This window comes from Eleutherodactylus coqui, chromosome 5 (assembly GCF_035609145.1).
Source record: "Eleutherodactylus coqui strain aEleCoq1 chromosome 5, aEleCoq1.hap1, whole genome shotgun sequence".
Taxonomy (NCBI): Eukaryota; Metazoa; Chordata; class Amphibia; order Anura; family Eleutherodactylidae; genus Eleutherodactylus; species Eleutherodactylus coqui.
The window spans coordinates 162,814,960-162,835,792 of record NC_089841.1 but is presented as its reverse complement, the minus strand read 5'-3'; the positions used below and the strand labels follow the sequence as shown (position 1 = coordinate 162,835,792).

Here is a 20,833-nt window from a genome sequence, read left to right as displayed (position 1 = left end):
CCTGCTTAAGGCGCGTACACTGAATCTTTATTGACTGAGTATAGTTCTTAATACAGGAAAGCAATACGTCATTAGTCACGAGGTTAATCTTATTGGGTTAGAAAAACATCAAGAATTGTGCTTTGTTGAACAATCAGCGCAGTGAGAATAAATATGTGAAATGTCCTTCAAATGATTATTCTCTCTTGTGAGTTTGGATGATCGCAGCGTCTTATCAGCACGATTTGCTCTTTTCCCAAAGCTCAGGACATGGGGGAGTTTTTTCTGATAGCGGCTGTACCAGGCAAATGTTCTCGGATGAATAGAAAGAAAAAAACAAATCATTAGACATTGCACCGAATACCCTGCTGTAAAGTTATTTTTGCAAATTTATTGTTTCCCTACACACAAGCTTATTTACATCTTATAATGCTCCATTTTGTATCTAGCAGCCATTTTGAGACAGATTCTTCCATTTTATGGACCTGTACCTTCTCAAATCCCCCTAGAAACTGTCTCAAAATAAACAATACCTTATAACTGCTACTGGACGGGGTAAGGTTTGCTTTCCCTATCTCTAGCTTATGATCTATGCCCTACCTATCATTGTTGGTCAGCTGTCCAAGGGCTAATCCCTTCCCCGACAACTAATCCTAACTAACTAAACGCGAAGACCTAATAGACACAGAAGGGATCTATAACACACATGCTACTCTATTCTAATGGCTGGGAGACTAGAGTGGTCACCCCTGCTTCTGCTGAGACAGATCCATAAGGGGACAAATCGCTCTGTTGTATCATAGGCATATAGCCATCGCCTGGGGTTTCTATATCTACGTATACGGGGGCGACAGGTACCATCTGATCTGTAAGCTTAGCACAGGAGCGTTTTATGCAGGGCACAATACAGACAGAAAGTAGCAGGAGTATGATAAGAGTAACCAGAATCCCTATACCTATCTGCATCAAGAATTGTTTCCATTGTCCGGTCCATACAAACCACTCATCCCAGGGGGTTAGTTATCCCAGAATTACGCTTCAGCTCTTCTGACAATGTGGCCAATTTCTTTATTGCGATAGTCACTTTACCTGTGGGGCCTGTATTATCTGGAATATTCGTACAGTAAGTTTCACCAATCATTTTACAAACACCACCTTTCTCGGCTAGCATAATATCCAGAGCCACTCTGTTCCGGAAAGCCATGGTGGCCGTGGGGCCCAACTGATCAGCAAGCCCCTAAAGTGCATCTCTTGTATAGCTCACGAACCCCTGCTGGTTGTAATATATATATAAACATTCTTATTGATGGTTACTATTCCAAACAGGGACTCAAATCCGGCCTTAACTTGATCCCTGGCTTTAAACTCATCTGGCACCCCCCCTTGGCACTCTGATTGCATCTATATATATACACATGTATGTGGATCAAACCTGCCACCTGGTTTCAGATTGTGACGCTTGTCTGTAGGACCTGAGAGAGAAGCAGAGACCACGGAATGCGTTATTGACAATTCCTTGGAGAGACCTATGACAAAATTAACAAGAGAATCATTTCCCAAACTTGGCTACTGTGGCATGTATCCTCCGGAGAAAAAGAAAAACTAATGGAAGACACTCAATTCAAGATTTGCCAGTTTCCTTCATTGCCCATGGATCTACTTTCCCACTACTCCGTGGACGGTAGGGTGTGTGAAAAGCCTGGAATATACCCAAAGCAGACATGATGTATTGCATTATTTCACCTGTGACATTTGTACCTTTGTTAGACTCAATTACTTCCGGTACCCCATATCTGCGGATTATCTCATTCATGAGCTTCTGTACAGTTACCTGCTTATTTACTTTGGTAACAGGGTAGGTCTCCAACCTGAAAAGAAATCAACAACAAGCACATATTCATACTTCCCAACAAGTGGGAGCTGAATGTAGCCAATTTGCAATCCCTGAAATGGGTAGAGTGGTCTAGGCAAGCGTTATGTGGCAAATTTACTTCTGCCCTGTTGCTTACGGCAAAGATCATGCAAAATTGGACAAATGATACAGCAGCTACAGAAAACCCAGGAGCCACCCGTCCTTGCTCAAGCGTTGACATCATTGCTGCTTTGAACGGGGTGTTGGATGAGGCGAGCATCGCCACCATGCTGAGGGAGGTGCTGGAAGGCCTGGAGTACCTGCATAAGAACGGCCAGATCAACAGGGATGTTAAGGCTGGAAACATCCCCCTGGGTTAAGACGGCTCAGTGCAGATCGCAGATTTTGGCGTCAGCGCGTTTCTAGCCACAGGAGGCGACATCACCAGAAATAAAGTCAGAAAGACCTTTGTGGGCACGCCATGTCGGACGGCATCGGAGGTGACGGAGCAGGCCAGAGGACACGACCTCAAGGCGGACATCTAGACCCCCGGTAGGTGTGTCTTTCCGTGCATCAGCTGGGCCATCATGGGGCACAGGGACCGTGGTAGGCAAGTTCTGTTGACCGTCCCATTTCTGCTGCTCCCATATTTAGTCCATTTGTCTTTTTTCTTCATTGCTGGCTTGTAACTGTAAAGTCCTTAGCATATCAATGTCCAACATTTTTAGCAAAGTCCAAAGTTTGTATCAAAGTCCAAGTTCATATCAAAGTAGTCAAAGTCCAAGGTTTATATCAAATTCTTCTTTTCTTCTTTTCTTCCACGGCTTCAGGGCCACTGCCTTCGCTGTGTGGTTTGTGATGGCGTTGCCTCTTGCTTCTCCGGTGTAGGAATTGGTGTGAGCTTTCCACTTTGTCAGGTAGCAGTAGGGCTTCCATGAGACTTTGCACCGCTGCACCATTCTTAATTGGCTGTCCTGCTGAGGTAACAAGCTGTCTGGCCTTCCATGTTGGGCCGTAATCATGAGCTATGCCAAATGCATACCGGGAGTCAGTGTAAAAGGTTGCCATCTTACCTTCTACCACTCTACACGCCCCAGTGAGGGCCTTCAGTACTGCTTCTTGTCCTGAAACATGCGGAGGCAGAGCTTCTGCTTTTTAGGACATCTTGTTGTGTGACCACTGCATATCCAGTGTGGAGTCGTCCATCACCCTGGGACCATCTATAAAAAACAACTCAAAATATGCATTGTTAACAGGGGCTTCAGTAACCTCTTAAAACTTACATTTTCTTGTTGCATCACTGCTAGACAATCAGGCTGATATTCTATTTCAAATAGATCAGAACCTTGTTGCAAACAATTTAAAAATAGCTGATCTGCAATACCTAGATCACCTATGCCTTCTCCTCCCCCCTGTGAACCAGGATACTCAATTAAAAGAAGAGTAGCCAGGTTCAAAAGAGCACATTGTAGCCGGATCTGACAGGCCAGAGATAAGTGCTTGGGTTGCACTTGCGTGAGTATGGTCCGAATGACATGAGGGGTGAGGACCACTAAGGAATGGGGGGGTGTGGGGGGGGGGGGGGTATAGTCCAATACCAACTCAGAAGGTTTGTCAACCATTGCCTGTACTGCTGCCACCGCACAAACACATGAGGGAGCTCCTCGAGCCACTGGATCCACCCTCATTGAGTAGTATCCAAGTGGCCGTGGTTGTCCTCCGTGCTTTTGTGTCAACACTGCCGTCACATGGCTAGAAAGTTCAGTACAGAAAAGAGTAAAGGGTAAAGAGTAGTTGGGAATACCCAAGACTAGAGAGCTGCTTCAGAGGTGAGAGAGAAAAGAATAATTGAAAGACAGTCATAGAGTGGTTGCATAAGAGAGGAAACCGAGTGGATTCATGGGCAGCAGTATGAAACAAGGCCCAGAAAGGTGCGGAGTTTGGCAACATGTATAGGTACAGGTATGACCTGGAGAACAGCCTTTTGTTCCTCTGTCAGATGTCCAGTTCCTTGGCCTAAACAATGACCCAGGAGAACAACCTTTATTTTGCAGGACTGGACTTTGTCATTTCTGCAAGAAAAATTAACAGTGAAATTGTGGCCTGTTGGCAGGCTTCCAAATTATCAGCACACAGCACCGACATGCCGTAGGTGTCTGACTGACACCTCATCAGCACACAGTGCCTACATCACACAGCGCCGACAGCACACAGCGCCTACATGTGGTAGGCGCCTGGCTGACCCTTCAGCATTTTTTTCTGGACTGGAAAAAAGAGGGGTGTTTGTTGGAGCAGTTAGTTTACAAAACTCTTCTGAACTGGCACCTGAGGTCTCAACCCGTACCGATCTATCCGGTGGGAATTTGGTGGATGCAGATAAGGCCTGTAAGATATCAGTACCAATAACAGAGACATGAATTACATTAGGGTAGAATATTCTACAAACATCTATCCACATTGAAAATTTACAGTCTGCATATGCAGGGGGGAGGAGGGGAAATTGTATCCCCAGTCAATATCTGCATCGTCTGAACACGGGTCATTAACTCTCATCCATCCATGCGGTCAAGTCTGTCTCTCTCATTCAAATGCCTATGATTCACCACACACACAATGTTTGTGCCGTTACAGAGTTCAGGAAATTGTGGATACATTGCACTAAGATGCACACCGTTCACACCAGGAGATAACGCATATGATGCAACTGTCCTCATCTTGCAAACAAATGCATTCAATCACTACCACCTCTCCCTGGAAACAGTCAAACTTTAACTGTCTGTAATACTAGAGATGTACAACAGATTCCACAACACTAATATTTCCCATAAAAGGAACACACATCTAGCAATTATGCACATGTCCAACCAATTACAGAACTGACATTTACACAAAGAACAGCAAAAACAGTAAGATTCACTGGATTCATTACGGGTTCTATTCTATTCAAGCAAACTTCTCTAATCTTTGGCCTTGAGAGTTAGATGAAGAAAACCAAAGGGAAGGGGGGGGGGGGAGATTGGAGACAAGGGGGAGGACCTGCTCCGGACTAGCTGCGGCTTCTAATAGATCAAGCATTAACCCTCTATGTACTCCGATATATATATTATCACATATTGACCCTCCCCTTCCGACCTTTCTTCTCAGCAGTATCTGACTTATGAGGAATGGACAACACGTACAGCAATGACACAATGTTATGACATTAAAACATACAGGACAGACAGCACGGTGGTTAATTGTCACATAATTGTCTGCAGACTCTGCATGAACTTGCTTCATGTCATAGGGGGACACAGACTAGAGGATTCCCTTTCTCCTCCATTTTTCCCCCTTGCAAAGTGGAAAAGATTTTTCCAGCAACAACTACATTCATGGGAAATTTTAAGCACAGACCTACTTGGGATGGGGGTGCTAAACACAGACTGCAGAACAGCTAATCGGGAGGAGGCTATTTGCAGGCGCAATGAGGGGACTTGAATGTTTCTATGCAAAATTCAGAAAAGGCACTCGTCATTGCAGTTCAAAGAATTGGTATGCCAGGTAAAAACATACATAGATGGGAGATGAGAAGCCAGCTCATTTCTGCTGCGGAGCTAAGATGACATCTGAGGGGTAACTGAAGGTATTGTTACAACAGATGCTAAAATGGCCGCTGGGCTATGGCTGGCACTGAAATGGCCACTGAAGGCGTGGCCTGACTGGGCGATGGTGACGGGAGGGTCCAGGAATACTACATACTAGACACGTATCAAGATATATCGACTGGTATTGGCCCCAATAACAACACGGCCATCTAGGGGCAGGACAAAAGGGAGAAAAACATCGTCCATGACACGGCCGGGGCGGTGCCCTCAGATGTGGTGGAGAAGGACTGCCTTCCTTTGTCTTCAACTCAAAGCATATGAATAATCGCCATCTTGAATCTGCAACTTTCTTACTTCAACTTTACGTTACTTACTGAAACATCTTTCTCTGCAAACTTGAGCAAACGTCTATTAACTACAATTCCTTCATTATCAGCTAACACACTTTTCAAGCCTTCTCCGACAGCCCCCACCTTTGTAAAACGGCTGTCAGCTCTCTGTGAATATGAACTATTCCCTGCATTTAGACTCATAGATAAACACATATGCTTGGTTTTGAATTCCACACCTTGTGCACATCCAATGTGGAACATCATCAGTCTTATCAGAGCCCTCGTATGGAGGCGGTCTGACAGGCTTACGGTACTTGTAAGACCTTACATGTTCTTCAATCCATTCAACTTCCTCATAACCTTCAGCTTTCAACTGTACAGAAACCTTATGCCACATTTCAGCGTCTTTCAATAAACCAGCATCATTCAGTGACCCTCTACACTTAATCAACATTTCTGACCACAATCCAGGTTGTAGCCTGCCACCAGACGGCATACCCACTATCTCACATAACTTCTTAACCTTCTTCACATACTCCTTCCCTCCTCTACATGACACCAAGTGGACAGGATCCAGGAGACCAGTAACACTGGACTTCTTCTTAAAGAACTTCAACATGTTTCTAATATCCGAGCCCTTTTTCCACTGGAGGTCTGACGCCCTATGCTCAATCAAGTGGGATACCGCCCCCCTGCGTCCCTAGATACCCGATATGCGTCTGACCGGTCCTTGGGGGATGCCCCGCCTCTTGGTGTAACAACCAAGTGCTTCCCTTCCTAGTCGGACTCCCGGTCATGTGACCGGGTCCCACTGTGATATCGGGAAGCAACATTGGATATATGTTTTAATATATATATAAAACAATAATAATTGTAATGACATGCCACTAAATAAGAGGATGGGAAACCATTTATAATACTATGGTCACAATATGGAATATGTGCAGTGTGGTCAATCTCCTTCCTGTCCCTCCCCTTCCCCTTACCCTCTGTGTATGCTTTTGCTATAAATAGAGACCATCGTCCTACTGTTTCCTATGCTTGATAAAGGCTTGATATAAGCCGAAACGCGTTGCAACACCCACCTACCTGTCTTTTTATTCAATAAATCCTTTTAAAGAATATTCTTGCATCGTTGAAACTTCTCTGCTTCTGGGGATTTTGGGGGTGCCAGGAATCCAGGCACCCCTCAACAAGTAAGACTTCTACATTCTGTTAATTTTTGATGGAGCGCAAAAAGTGAGTTTTTTTGTCTCTCTTAACATACACTATGCTCAATCACGTGATGTTCAAAGACTTTCACGTCTGATGCCCTATGCTCAATCACCCCCTGGAACCTATACTCATGGATATCTTTAAATACACCTAATATCCAAGCCCTTTTTCCAATGGAGGTCAGAATCGCCCCCTGGAACCTATACTCATGGATATCTTTAAATACACAATAAATTTGCAACAACAACTTAGGTACCTATATCTATCGATTCTGTCCCTTGGTGTCACTTAAGATTACCCAAGACCTGAGGTAACAATGTCTATTGATGACAGCTTAACAAATGTACATTGAAATAACGACTGACCGCAGGACAGACTACAATCAAACGTGCCAAAACAGACCACGGTAGACATCATATATATGTATATATGTGACTTACCGCGCTGTATGGGGTTGATCAGTCCCCGGACTTTGGCACGGCTGATATCATCAATCCAGGTCTGTGTCGCAGTCCAATGGTTATCATCAGCGTCAATCAATAATCCTGCCGACTACGCCAGTTGTTAAGGTTCGTTACACATGACCGGTCACATTAACCTTTCAAGCCTTGGGTTCCAAATTAGTTCATACCTGGATGCATCAGAGAGGCCAAAAACTATATGATTTATAGTAATTAGCTCTCACAGATATGTAGAGATGAGCCGCGGCAAGTATTCAGCCCACCCTGCTTAAGGCGCGTACACTGAATCTTTATTGACTGAGTATAGTTCTTAATACAGGAAAGGAATACGTCATTAGTCACGAGGTTAATCTTATTGGGTTAGAAAAACATCAAGAATTGTGCTTTGTTGAACAATCAGCGCAGTGAGAATAAATATGTGAAATGTCCTTCAAATGATTATTCTCTCTTGTGAGTTTGGATGATCGCAGCGTCTTATCAGCACGATTTGCTCTTTTCCCAAAGCTCAGGACATGGGGGAGTTTTTTCTGATAGCGGCTGTACCAGGCAAATGTTCTCGGATGAATAGAAAGAAAAAAACAAATCATTAGACATTGCACCGAATACCCTGCTGTAAAGTTATTTTTGCAAATTTATTGTTTCACTACACACAAGCTTATTTACATCTTATAATGCTCCATTTTGTATCTAGCGGCCATTTTGAGACAGATTCTTCCATTTTATGGACCTGTACCTTCTCAGCCCCAGTTGAAATGGCAATCCCCACAGTAATATTAACCCTACAATATTATTAACCCCCCTCTGTAATATTATGAATGCCCTTAGTAATAATATTAACCCCACAATAATAGTAACCCCCCTTCAGCAATATTAACCCCCCCTCAGCAATAGTAGTAATGACATCATTGTATGGCTGTGATTGCTTAACCCAGCGCCGGCTTCTAATTGGCTGACGCCGGCGCTGGCTAGCCGATCAGAGCACTATCTTTTCTGGAGGCGGGGAATTCAAGCCCCGCTTCCAGAAAGAAATGCTCTGCCGGCACAGAGAACATCACGGCGGCCTGCAGGAGCGACAGGGACCCGCAAATGCACCAGATCGCCGGCGGAAGGTGAGTATTAGACCCCCCCCCCCCTCCCCAGTGTGATTACCAGCGGGGAGCTGCGGCACCCGAGTTCAGAATCACAGAGAATACCAGCCTCAGGGTCAGATGGGCGGTCGGGGCTGGTATTTAAAAATACAGGCCTGTAATATGTCCCGTAAAAAAAAAACCGGCACCAGCCTGGCGGGCAAAATATCGGCCAGGCCCATGAATTACCATCCGGGTGGCAACCCTACCAGTGAGAGAGAGAAACACTGCTCTAAATCGTGTACTGTGTAGAAAGCTGGGTGAGAACCACAGTATAAATTCTTATTACTAAAGCCCGAAATGAAGGACATTTAATTTAATTTCTGAGTTCTGTTGCTGCAGCAAGCTAATGTTACTTTGAATGTATAAATAAACCCTAGGCAATTGGACCTTATCTTCTGCTGGTGTCCACCTGTTTGCATGCCTATATATCCAGGTACAAATATACACACTGACACATACACACATGATATACACATGGAAATATGTGCACACTGGGATATAATGTACACAGGTATATACTTTACATTGTGCCCTTACACCCACCCTGGCTGCATAATATTACTAGTACCTAATAGAAAAATGAACATGCTGTGGCCGTTGAATCTGCGCCGCAGGGCCGGCTTTGCCGTGGCGGATTCGCCATCCTGTGTGGACGAGACTTCTGAGAAATCTCGTCCACATGGCTGGCTAATCCCAGGATTAGCGGCCATAGGCGGATTTGCCATGGTGAAATTGTGGACGGAATTTCCATGGCAAATCCGCCTAGTGTGAATCCAGCCTAAAGCTGCTGCTGCAGTACATTGAGCAGTGCAATAAGTAGTTCAAAACACATTGTCTAGATGGATACTGTGGGTGAAGAATATTTTTCTGTAACATACAGGCACATTTTTTAAGCAGAAAGAAATTCCTACATATTATGTGTTAATTAAAAAAAATGATTTATTTTTTCCTTTTAGCAAAAATAGTTTTATTATATTCTCATAGTTGAGTATAATACAATGTTACACAATATAGGAATATCATCTATGCTTTTGCAATCCACAACTACTCATATACAGAGTAAAGCCTGTGTCACACTAACATATTTGCACATGTAGTTGAGCACGACGATTTTGTGCGTGCAATACATAGAAAATAAAAACCATTGATTTTAATGGATTTGTGCACAAGCGTGTATTTTGCGAGCGTAGTTGCGTTGTGTAAAAAAAGTGCAGTACGCTCTATTACAATCCATTGATTTCAATGGGTTTGTTCACATAAGTGTATTTTGTTTGCGCAAAAAAAAATGTGCAGCTTGCTCTATTATCCTGTGCAAATGTGCAGAATAGGAACACATCGCGAACTCCTTAAACGAACTGGCCATTTCAATGACTGAGCGCATCAGTGCGTGTTCCTTGTGCAAGCAATTGCGCACGACTTCCGCGTGAAAAAAAGCACAGAAAAAAATGCCCAATGCACGTAAATACACGTTTGCTCATGTAACACAGGCCTAAGGGTCAGACACATAGCAGAGTCAAACACAAGCGGGAACTTTGACACATTTAGAAAAGGTCTGTTACTGTAACTTCTCGTGTGGCACCTGAACGCTGAGATCAGAGACCATGCTGCATATAGGGGGAAGGTTTGTTTTCATACAATGGTTAGATAGCAGAGGTGTAACTTGAAGCTGCTGGGACTTCTGGTTCATCGTTCAGTTTCTGCATGCATAAAACTGAACGATGGATCGGCCCGTGTAAACAGGCGGTCGGTCACCTATGAACAACTGTCTGCTTACTGTGAATGGAGACGGGTGGGCCGGGACAATCCCAGACCCGCTCCCCCTCCATTCAGTTAGCAATGATCATTCTTGTGTAATAGCACAGGATTGATTATCGCTGGGATGACCTGTTGGGTATTTACATCCAACAGGTCTTCCCATATAAAAGGACCGTAAAGTAAACCCTGCTCTGGGATACAAGTAACGAATGTATTAAGAAGCACAAGCCTCTTAATACATTTGTTTTATCTGACAACATATGCAAGTGCTAAATGAAATCCACCTCCAGCCAGGAGCTACAGTAGGTTTTTGGTATAATCTATGCCCGTTTCTGGCATAAATTATAGTAGTAACGATGGGTCACACCCCCTAAAACTAGGCCCTACCCACTTTTTCAAGAAGTGGTGGGTGCAGCATGCAAGCCCCAAATGTCACAGTTTTGGCGCATGTGCATAAATTGTAACTTTTGCATTCCAGAATACTGGCATCCTGACCTTGTTAAGAAGCCCCATGATTTATTAGAAAGTTGAATACATTTTCAATTATTTTGTGATCAAAGGGATTCTGTCATCAGGTTCATGCCGCCCGAGCCACAGACAGCATGAATCTGGGACAAGGATGCCTGTTGCCTCCATGAGTGTTTTATTTAAGCATTACTTATATAAAGCCAGAAAACCTCCCAAAAGGGGTTTTCTGGGGGAATACTACTGATAACCTATTCTCAGGAGATAGCCAAGTTCCTTTAAGACCAATTAAAAAAAAAGTTGAAATATTAGACATTCTGCTAAGTCCTGATACTGGTAAGGGGAAGGAGTGTTGGAGAGAGGGTTGTGATTATTTCACTTTCAAAGGTTGCAAGACAATGGCATGCACTCCACTGGGTACAGCCTTATGTCAAAGAAAAACGTGGAAATGAGCTGTACTCTAGAAAGCAGGATGTTAGCACCACCAAGTGGACCAATTCAGTGCTGCAGGTGGTTAGTGCAATACTGCACTGGATGGTAGGCAGATTCATTTTTACAGCTCAGTCACAATTTAGCCTTGAAGTAAGTAGCTGAATACTGGCACTGAATACAGGTGATTTTGTTTGTAATTTGCACCATATTTATTTGCCAAAATAGTGTCAGTATTTTTATATTGATCAGTAGTAAAGATGTCATATAGATCTAGAATACAGATCTGATTTTTCATATTTCAGTGACTTCCATAGGACATGCTGCATAATGAAATGTGTATAGATATAAAGTCATATAGAAATATGGATAGCACCAAAAATAATAATGTATTTACACTCAAGAGCCCATTCTATACACTAAGGCCGCCTTCACATACTCTGTATCTGCTGCGGAATTTTCACAGCAGAGGACCCGCAGCAGATATGTGGGAAAACCTTAATGGTGCAGATCTGCTGCGGATTTTCAGTGGATCTGCTGTGGATTTTAACCATTGTATTTCAATCTGTAGCATAAATAGACATATTGTAGATTCGTTCTGGAAAATTTCTGCACCATGTGAATGAGATTTTAGAAATCTCTTACACTTGACTTTGGACTGTAAATGCTGCAGAATTTCTGTAGCAAATTTTGCTGTGTAAGGAAAGCCTTAGAATACAGACATGCACACCCACCGTCCATGCTACAGGGTCGCATAAAATGAAGAGTGCTGAGTCTATCTCCCTGGAACCACAGCATAAGAGCCTGACTCGCTGGTTATTATAGATTACTATGGAACCTTTAAACCGATAGTTCCAAGCTGAATATATTAATTGTGTTACAAAAATATCATATGCGCTCAGTATTCATGTGTACTACTTTTTGTGTAGTTGAGCTGCCTATACATTGCTTCCACCATTTGTTGAGGTAGAACTTAAAATCACTTGCCTGATTTTCAAGTCCAGACTCCCCTGCCACCATATTCATTACTAAAAAAAGGCAATAGCATTTACAATACAAATATACAAAGTAGTACAATAGTCTAAATGCCAGGGTATTGGATATGCAACTAATACTGTAAACATGATCATCTAGGTGCTACAAGTTCCTCACCTCAACAAATACAGGTACTGGTACAGGTACAAATACTAGATTTTAGCTAATCTTTAACTTTATTAAACCATAAATGGGTGATTCAACAAGTGATAAGAATAAGTTTCAGTTATGCAAAGTATTTTTCCGGCTTCAAACTGTTGATCTCTCACCATCTGCTGATTTGCCCTATATAAAATAATAAAGTTGAGGTTTTGCTAAAATCCTTTACTCCGGATTTTCTAATTATTAGATATACTTTGTAGTCCCAACGGAGTCCGTTATGAAGTTCGTGGAAAGTTCCCTGCAAACTATATTGCAGACAGTGTAATTGCAGGTGGTAATATGCCAACTTAAAGTCCTGCATGTATGTGTGCTTGGTCTTGTAGCTGCTAAGTTTGGCAATTTACTGTTTTAATAACCTGCAGCCTTTCCGAACTTCCTGATGTCCGAGTATGGAAATAAACAGTCTTCCTCTTTGTAAATTCCTTGGACCACATTAAGTTTATACATAGATGTAGTATTCTTATGTCTTTTATCATGGAGACCCTTCTGTATAGCCTGTAAAAGATAAAAGAGCACTTTTGATGATAGATAGATAGATAGATAGATAGATAGATAGATAGATAGCCAAAAGTATGTGACCAGCCCTCCTAATAATTAAGGGGTTTCATTCAAACAAGTACATAAAATCAAGCACACAACTGAGGAACTATTGGTGGTGCAACACAGGTTGAGGATGGTGCGGCAATGACCAACGGAGGTAGAGGGGGCACATTCTTTTTCTATAAATACATAAATTTATTAAAGGAGATGTCTCGAGGAAGCAGTTAATTTTTTTTTTTGCCCAGTCCCCCCCATTAAACACACATTACTAAGCCCCCCTGTAAATGACATTTCTAGCTGGTTTCTACTTACCGTTCCAGCGTTTCAGCAAGTTATAAAAGTTTCCTCAAGATGGCCGCCGGCTCTTTCCCAGTCGCTCGCTGCAGCCCGACGTGCGCGCTCCCGAGACGCCGCCAGCTGTGTCTCCATGGCAACCGGACGCATCGCAGCCGCCGACCAGACAGCAGGTAACCGGCGCTAGCCCCCGGCTCCCCAGCGCTAGCTCCCCCGGCGCAGCGACAGCCCCCCCCATCGCAGCGACAGCCCCCCCGGCCTAGCGCTAGCTCCCCCGGCCTAGCGACAGCCCCCCCGGCCTAGCGACAGCTCCCCCGGCGCAGCGACAGCCCCCCCCGGCCTAGCGCTAGCTCCCCCGGCCTAGCGACAGCCCCCCCGGCCTAGCGACAGCCCCCCCGGCCTAGCGCTAGCTCCCCCGGCGCAGCGACAGCCCCCCCGGCCTAGCGCTAGCTCCCCCGGCGCAGCGACAGCCCCCCCGGCCTAGCGCTAGCTCCCCCGGCGCAGCGACAGCCCCCCCGGCCTAGCGACAGCCCCCCCCATCGCAGCGACAGCCCCCCCGGCCTAGCGACAGCCCCTCCCATCGCAGCGACAGCCCCCCCGGCCTAGCGACAGCCCCCCCCATCGCAGCGACAGCCCCCCCGGCCTAGCGACAGCCCCCCCCCATCGCAGCGACAGCCCCCCCGGCCTAGCGCTAGCTCCCCCGGCGCAGCGGCAGCCCCCCCCCGGCGCAGCGGCAGCCCCCCCCCCCGGCGCAGCCCGGCGCAGCGGCAGCGCAGCCCGGCGCAGCGGCAGCCCCCCCCGACCCATCACTTACCTGGGAGGCTTCTCGGGGCTGCTGGGCTGGGCTGGGCTGGGCTGGTCTTCTCCGCTGGGCAGCTCCAGTTTCTGCACCTTCCTCTAACAGAGGATGGTGCAGAATGGCCGCTTCAGCGCGCTCCCGAGCAGTGACAGCTCGTCTGCGCATGCGCAGAAGAGCTGTAGCGGGGAGCACACTGAAGCGGCTCGTGCTGAATGGAGAAGACCGGACTGCGCAAGCGCGTCTAAAAAAGCAAGCTGCCAGCGAATTTAGACGGAACCATGGAGACGAGGACGCTAGCAACGGAGCAGGTAAGTGGAATAACTTCTGTATGGCTCATATTTAATGCACAATGTATATTACAAAGTGCATTAATATGGCCATACGGAAGTGTATAACCCCACTTGGTTTCGCGAGACCACCCCTTTAACAACATTGCGCTCAATGGGAGGGTTCATGTACTTATAACGTTGCTGTTAGAGATGAGCGAGCACCAAAATGCTCAGGCGCTCGTTACTCGGGACGAAATTATCGCGATGCTCGAGGGTTCGTTTCGAGTAACGAACCCCATTGAAGTCAATGGGCGACCCGAGCATTTTTGTATTTCGCCGATGCTCGCTAAGGTTTTCATGTGTGAAAATCTGGGCAATTCAAGAAAGTGATGGGAACGACACAGAAACGGATAGGGCAGGCGAGGGGCTACATGTTGGGCTGCATCTCAAGTTCACAGGTCCCACTATTAAGCCAGAATACCGGCAAGAGTGGGCCCCCCCCCCCTCCCAACAACTTTTACTTCTGAAAAGCCATCATTAGCATGGCATACCTTAGCTAAGCACCACACTACCTCCAACAAAGCACAATCACTGCCTGCATGACACTCCGCTGCCACTTCTCCTGGGTTACATGCTGCCCAACCCCCCCCCCCCCCCCCCCGCACGACAGTGTCCACAGCGTACACCAAATTGTCCCTGCCCAGCCTTCAGCTGCCCTCATGCCACGCCACCCTCATGTCTATTTATAAGTGCGTCTGCAGAGGGTTGGCATGGCTAGGCAGCGACCCCCCCATAAAAGGGGCGGGCCGATAGTCCACAATGCTGTACAGAAGCAATGAGAAATCCAATCCTGTGCCACCTCCATCTGGAGCTGCACACGTGGGCATAGCAATGGGGAACCTATGTGCCACACACTATTCATTCTGTCAAGGTGTCTGCATGCCCCAGTCAGACCGCGGTTTTTTATAAATAGTCACAGGCAGGTACAACTCCGCAATGGGAATTCCGTGTGCACCCACAGCATGAGTGGCTCTCTGGAACCCACCCGCTGTACATAAATGTATCCCATTGCAGTGCCCATCACAGCTGAGGTAACGTCCGATTAAATGCAGGTGGGCTTCGGCCCACACTGCATGCCCCAGTCAGACTGGGGTTCTTTACAAGTGGACAGATGTAGTAACAACTCCCTGTGGACCCACAGCATGGGTGGGTGCCAGGAAGCCACCGGCGGTACATAAAAATATCCCATTGCATTGCCCAACACAGCTGAGGTAGTAATGTCGTGCTTAATACAGGTGGGCTTTGGCCCACACTGCATGCCCCAGTCTGACTGGGGTTCTTTACAAGTGGACAGATGTAGGTTAAACTCCGTTTGCACCTACAGCATGGGTGGCTCCCTGGAACCCACCGGTAGTACATAAAAATATCCCATTGCATTGCCCATCACAGCTGAGGTAATGTCGTGGTTAATGCAGGTGGGCTTCGGCCCACACTGCATGCCCCAGTCAGACTGGGGTTCTTTACAAGTGGACAGATGTAGTAACAACTCCCTGTGGACCCACAGCATGGGTGGGTGCCAGGAAGCCACCGGCGGTACATAAAAATATCCCATTGCATTGCCCAACACAGCTGAGGTAGTAATGTCGTGCTTAATGCAGGTGGGCTTCGTCCCACACTGCATGCCCCAGTCAGACTGGTAATATGTACCTTAACAGTAACCTCGTTGGTGGTAATGTGGTGGTGACTGCGGACCTGGTAGCGCAGTTTTATGTAGTTGGTTTTCGGAATGTGGCCAGGATTAAGTGGGCCGTGGTGGGGGGATGGTGGTGGTGCTCTCTTGTTGTGTCGTTAAAGGTGAAATTCTTGGACTGCCACCAGACGGACTAATGCAAAGGTATTTGCCAAGAATGTTTTCATTGTTGGAGGAGGAGGGGGATGTTTTGGAGGCACTATGTGTCCTCTACACGTGTCCGTGGTTATATGCACCTTAACAGTAACAGTGTTGGTGGGAAATGGCCTCGCCGCCATCATGTCTTTGTGAAGCCTCTGTTTCCACACCCCAGTGACATACCATTAGCAGCGGTATAGGCAGAGCCCAGAATTATTAACATTTCAGCGGTAGCATTAGGGACAGGCCCCACTAACATATCACTAGCAGCAGTATAGGGGGAGCGCAGTCTTAGTTCCATTTCAGTAATAGTAGCACTCAAGACAGGCCCCAGTAACATTCCCATGGCAGCAGTTTAGGGAGATAACAGTCTCTTTCACATTTCAGTAGCTGCAGTATAGACAAGGCCCCAGTTACATTTATGTAGCTAAAGTGTAGGCCAACCCCACACACCTTTCTGTACCATGAGTGCAGGCGAAGAACATAGAAATTACTATGATTACACTGTAGGTGAGGGCCCCAAAAAATTGGTGTACCAACAGTAGTAATGTACCTCAGAAACAATTGGCCATGCCCAACCAAGATGGCAGGTGAAACTCATTAATCGCTTTGGTTAATGTGGCTTAAGTGGTAACTAGGCCTGGAGGCAGCCCAGTTTAACGAAAAATTGGTTCAAGTTAAAGTTTCAACGCTTTTAAAAGCATTAAAAACGTATAAAGATTGTTTAGAAAAATTATATGAGTGAGCCTTGTGGCCCTAAGAAAAATTGCCCATTCGGCGTGATTACGTGAGGTTTCAGGAGGAGGAGCAGGAGGAGGAGGAGGAATATTATACACAGATTGATGAAGCAGAAATGTCCCCGTTTTGGATGGTGAGAGAGAACGATGCTTCCATCCGCGGGTGCAGCCTACGTATTGCTTAGGTATCGCTGCTGTCCGCTGGTGGAGAAGAGAAGTCTGGGGAAATCCAGGCTTTGTTCATCTTGATGAGTGTAAGCCTGTCGGCACTGTCGGTTGACAGGCGGGTACGCTTATCTGTGATGATTCCCCCAGCCGCACTAAACACCCTCTCTGACAAGACGCTAGCCGCAGGACAAGCAAGCACCTCCAGGGCATACAGCGCGAGTTCAGGCCACGTGTCCAGCTTCGACACCCAGTAGTTGTAGGTGGCAGAGGTGTCACAGAGGACGGTCGTGCGATCGGCTACGTACTCCCTCACCATCCTTTTACAGTGCTCCCGCCGACTCAGCCTTGACCGGGGAGTGGTGACACAGTCTTGCTGGGGAGCCATAAAGCTGTCCAGGGCCTTAAAGACTGTTGCACTGCCTGTGCTGTACATGCTGCTCGATCTCCGCACCTCCCCTGCTACCTGGCCCTCGGAACTGCGCCTTCTGCCACTAGCGCTGTCGGATGGGAATTTTACCATCAGCTTGTCCGCCAGGGTCCTGTGGTATAGCAACACTCTCGGACCCCTTTCCTCTTCGGGAATGAGAGTGGAAAGGTTCTCCTTATACCGTGGGTCGAGCAGTGTGTACACCCAGTAATCCGTAGTGGCCAGAATGCGTGTAACGCGAGGGTCACGAGAAAGGCATCCTAACATGAAGTCAGCCATGTGTGCCAGGGTACCTGTACGCAACACATGGCTGTCTTCACTAGGAAGATCACTTTCACGATCCTCCTCCTCCTCCTCCTCCTCCTCAGGCCATACACGCTGAAAGGATGACAGGCAAGCAGCATGGGTACCGTCAGCAGTGGGCCAAGCTGTCTCTTCCCCCTCCTTCTCATCCTCCTCATGCTCCTCCTCCTCCTCCTCCTGAACGCACTGAGATATAGACAGGAGGGTGCTCTGACTATCCAGCGACATACTGTCTTCCCCCGCCTCCGTTTCCGAGCGCAAAGCATCTGCCTTTATGCTTTGCAGGGAACTTCTCAAGATGCATAGCAGAGGAATGGTGACGCTAATGATTGCAGCATCGCCGCTCACCACCTGGGTAGACTCCTCAAAGTTTCGAAGGACCTGGCAGATGTCTGCCAACCAGGCCCACTCTTCTGAAAATAATTGAGGAGGCTGACTCCCACTGCGCCGCCCATGTTGGAGTTGGTATTCCACTATAGCTCTACGCTGCTCATAGAGCCTGGCCAACATGTGGAGCGTAGAGTTCCACCGTGTGGGCACGTCGCACATCAGTCGGTGCACTGGCAGATTAAACCGATGTTGCAGGGTCCGCAGGGTGGCAGCGTCCGTGTGGGACTTGCGGAAATGTGCGGAGAGCCGGCGCACCTTTACGAGCAGGTCTGACAAGCGTGGGTAGCTTTTCAGAAAGCGCTGAACCACCAAATTAAAGACGTGGGCCAGGCATGGCACGTGCGTGAGGCTGCCGAGCTGCAGAGCCGCCACCAGGTTACGGCCGTTGTCACACACGACCATGCCCGGTTGGAGGCTCAGCGGCGCAAGCCAGCGGTCGGTCTGCTCTGTCAGACCCTGCAGCAGTTCGTGGGCCGTGTGCCTCTTATCTCCTAAGCTCAGTAGTTTCAGCACGGCCTGCTGACGCTTGCCCACCGCTGTGCTGCCACGCCGCGCAACACCGACTGCTGGCGACGTGCTGCTGCTGCTGACACATCTTGATTGCGAGACAGAGGTTGCGTTGGAGGAGGAGGAGGGTGCTTTAGTGGAGGAAGCATACACCGCCGCAGATAGCACCACCGAGCTGGAGCCCGCAATTCTGGGGGTGGGTAGGACGTGAGCGGTCCCAGGCTCTGACTCTGTCCCAGCCTCCACTAAATTCACCCAATGTGCCATCAGGGAGATGTAGTGGCCCTGCCCGCCTGTGCTTGTCCACGTGTCCGTTGTTAAGTGGACCTTGGCAGTAACCGCGTTGGTGAGGGCGCGTACAATGTTGCGGGAGACGTGGTCGTGCAGGGCTGGGACGGCACATCGGGAAAAGTAGTGGCGACTGGGAACTGAGTAACGCGGGGCCGCCGCCGCCATCATACTTTTGAAGGACTCCGTTTCCACAACCCTATACGGCAGCATCTCAAGGCTGATAAATTTGGCTATGTGGACGGTTAACGCTTGAGCGTGCGGGTGCGTGGCGGCGTACTTGCGCTTGCGCTCAAACACTTGCGCTAGCGACGGCTGGACGGTGCGGTGCGAGACATTGGTGGATTGGGCCGAGGACAGCGGAGGTGAGGGTGTGGGTGCAGGCCAGGAGACGGTAGTGCCTGTGTCCTCAGAGCGGGGTTGGATCTCAGTGGCAGGTTGGCACAGGGGGAGAGGCAGCGGTGCAAACCGGAGGCGGTGAACGGCCTTCGTCCCACCTTGTGGGGTGCTTGGACATCATATGTCTGCGCATGCTGGTGGTGGTGAGGCTGTTGGTGGTGGCTCCCCGGCTGATCTTGGCGTGACAAAGGTTGCACACCACTGTTCGTCGGTCGTCAGGCGTCTCTGTGAAAAACTGCCAGACCTTAGAGCACCTTGGCATCTGCAGGGTGGCATGGCGCGAGGGTGCGCTTTGGGAAACAGTTGGTGGATTATTCGGTCTGGCCCTGCCTCTACCCCTGGCCACCGCACTGCCTCTTGCAACCTGCCTTGCTGCTGCCCTTGCCTCCCCCTCTGAAGACCTGTCCTGAGTAGGCGTTGCAAACCAGGTGGGGTCAGTCACCTCATCGTCCTGCTGCTCTTCCTCAGAATCCTCTGTGCGCTCCTCCCTCGGACTTACTGCCCTTACTACTACCTCACCGATAGACAACTGTGTCTCATCGTCATCGTCCTCCTCACCCACTGAAAGGTCTTGAGACAGTTGCCTGAAGTCCCCAGCCTCATCCCCCGGACCCCGGGAACTTTCCAATGGTTGGGCATCAGTGACGATAAACTCCTCTGGTGGGAGAGGAACCACTGCTGCCCAATCTGAGCAGGGGCCCGAGAACAGTTCCTGGGAGTCTTCCCGCTCCTGAGCATGTGTCATTGTAGTGGAGTGAGGAGGCTGGGAGGAAGGAGGAGCAGCAGACAGAGGATTCGGATTTGCAGCAGTGGACGGCGCAGAACTGTGGGTGGACGATAGGTTGCTCGAAGCACTTTCTGCCATCCACGACAGGACCTGCTCACACTGCTCATTTTCTAATAAAGGTCTCCCGCGTGGACCCATTAATTGTGCAATGAATGTGGGGATGCCAGAAACGTGCCTCTCTCCTAATCGCGCAGCAGTCGGCTGCGATACACCTGGATCAGGAGTTCGGCCTGTGCCCACACCCTCACTTGGCCCTCCGCGTCCTCGGCCGCGTCCACGTCCTCTAGGCCTACCCCTACCCCTCAGCATGCTGTATTACCAGTGATTTGATTTCCCAGCCAGGAAATAAATTGGCGCAAGCCTGCTGTTAAACTTAGCTGGCTGCGTATGATTTTTGTTTAAGTTCTCCACCCAGCACACACGTACCCAGAACGCTGAGGACTGTCAGAGGCAGGCCAAATAGAATTTTTTCCCTTTTTTTTTAAAGGAAAGGCCCACTGCGTATATTCAATCAATAATAAATGTGTTGTGGCCCTGCAGTGTGTCACAGAACTGCAGTGTTGCACAGTTATTAACTACAGCAGAGCGGTGATTTCCCAGGCAGGAAATAAATTGGCGCAAGCCTGCTGTTAAACTTA

General features: G+C 47.9%; 1 protein-coding gene across 1 annotated transcript in view; it reads right to left on the bottom strand.

Annotated features, from left to right (window-relative positions):
* Nucleotides 1-9,479: 9,479 nt before the first annotated feature.
* GGT5 (gamma-glutamyltransferase 5) overlaps nt 9,480-20,833 on the bottom strand; it is a 69,029-nt gene continuing 57,675 nt past the window's right edge. The window contains exon 12 of the mRNA XM_066603569.1: nt 9,480-12,894. Within this exon, the coding sequence (XP_066459666.1) occupies nt 12,748-12,894 (147 nt within the window). The 3' untranslated portion in view covers nt 9,480-12,747. The remainder of the gene's footprint in view (nt 12,895-20,833) is intronic.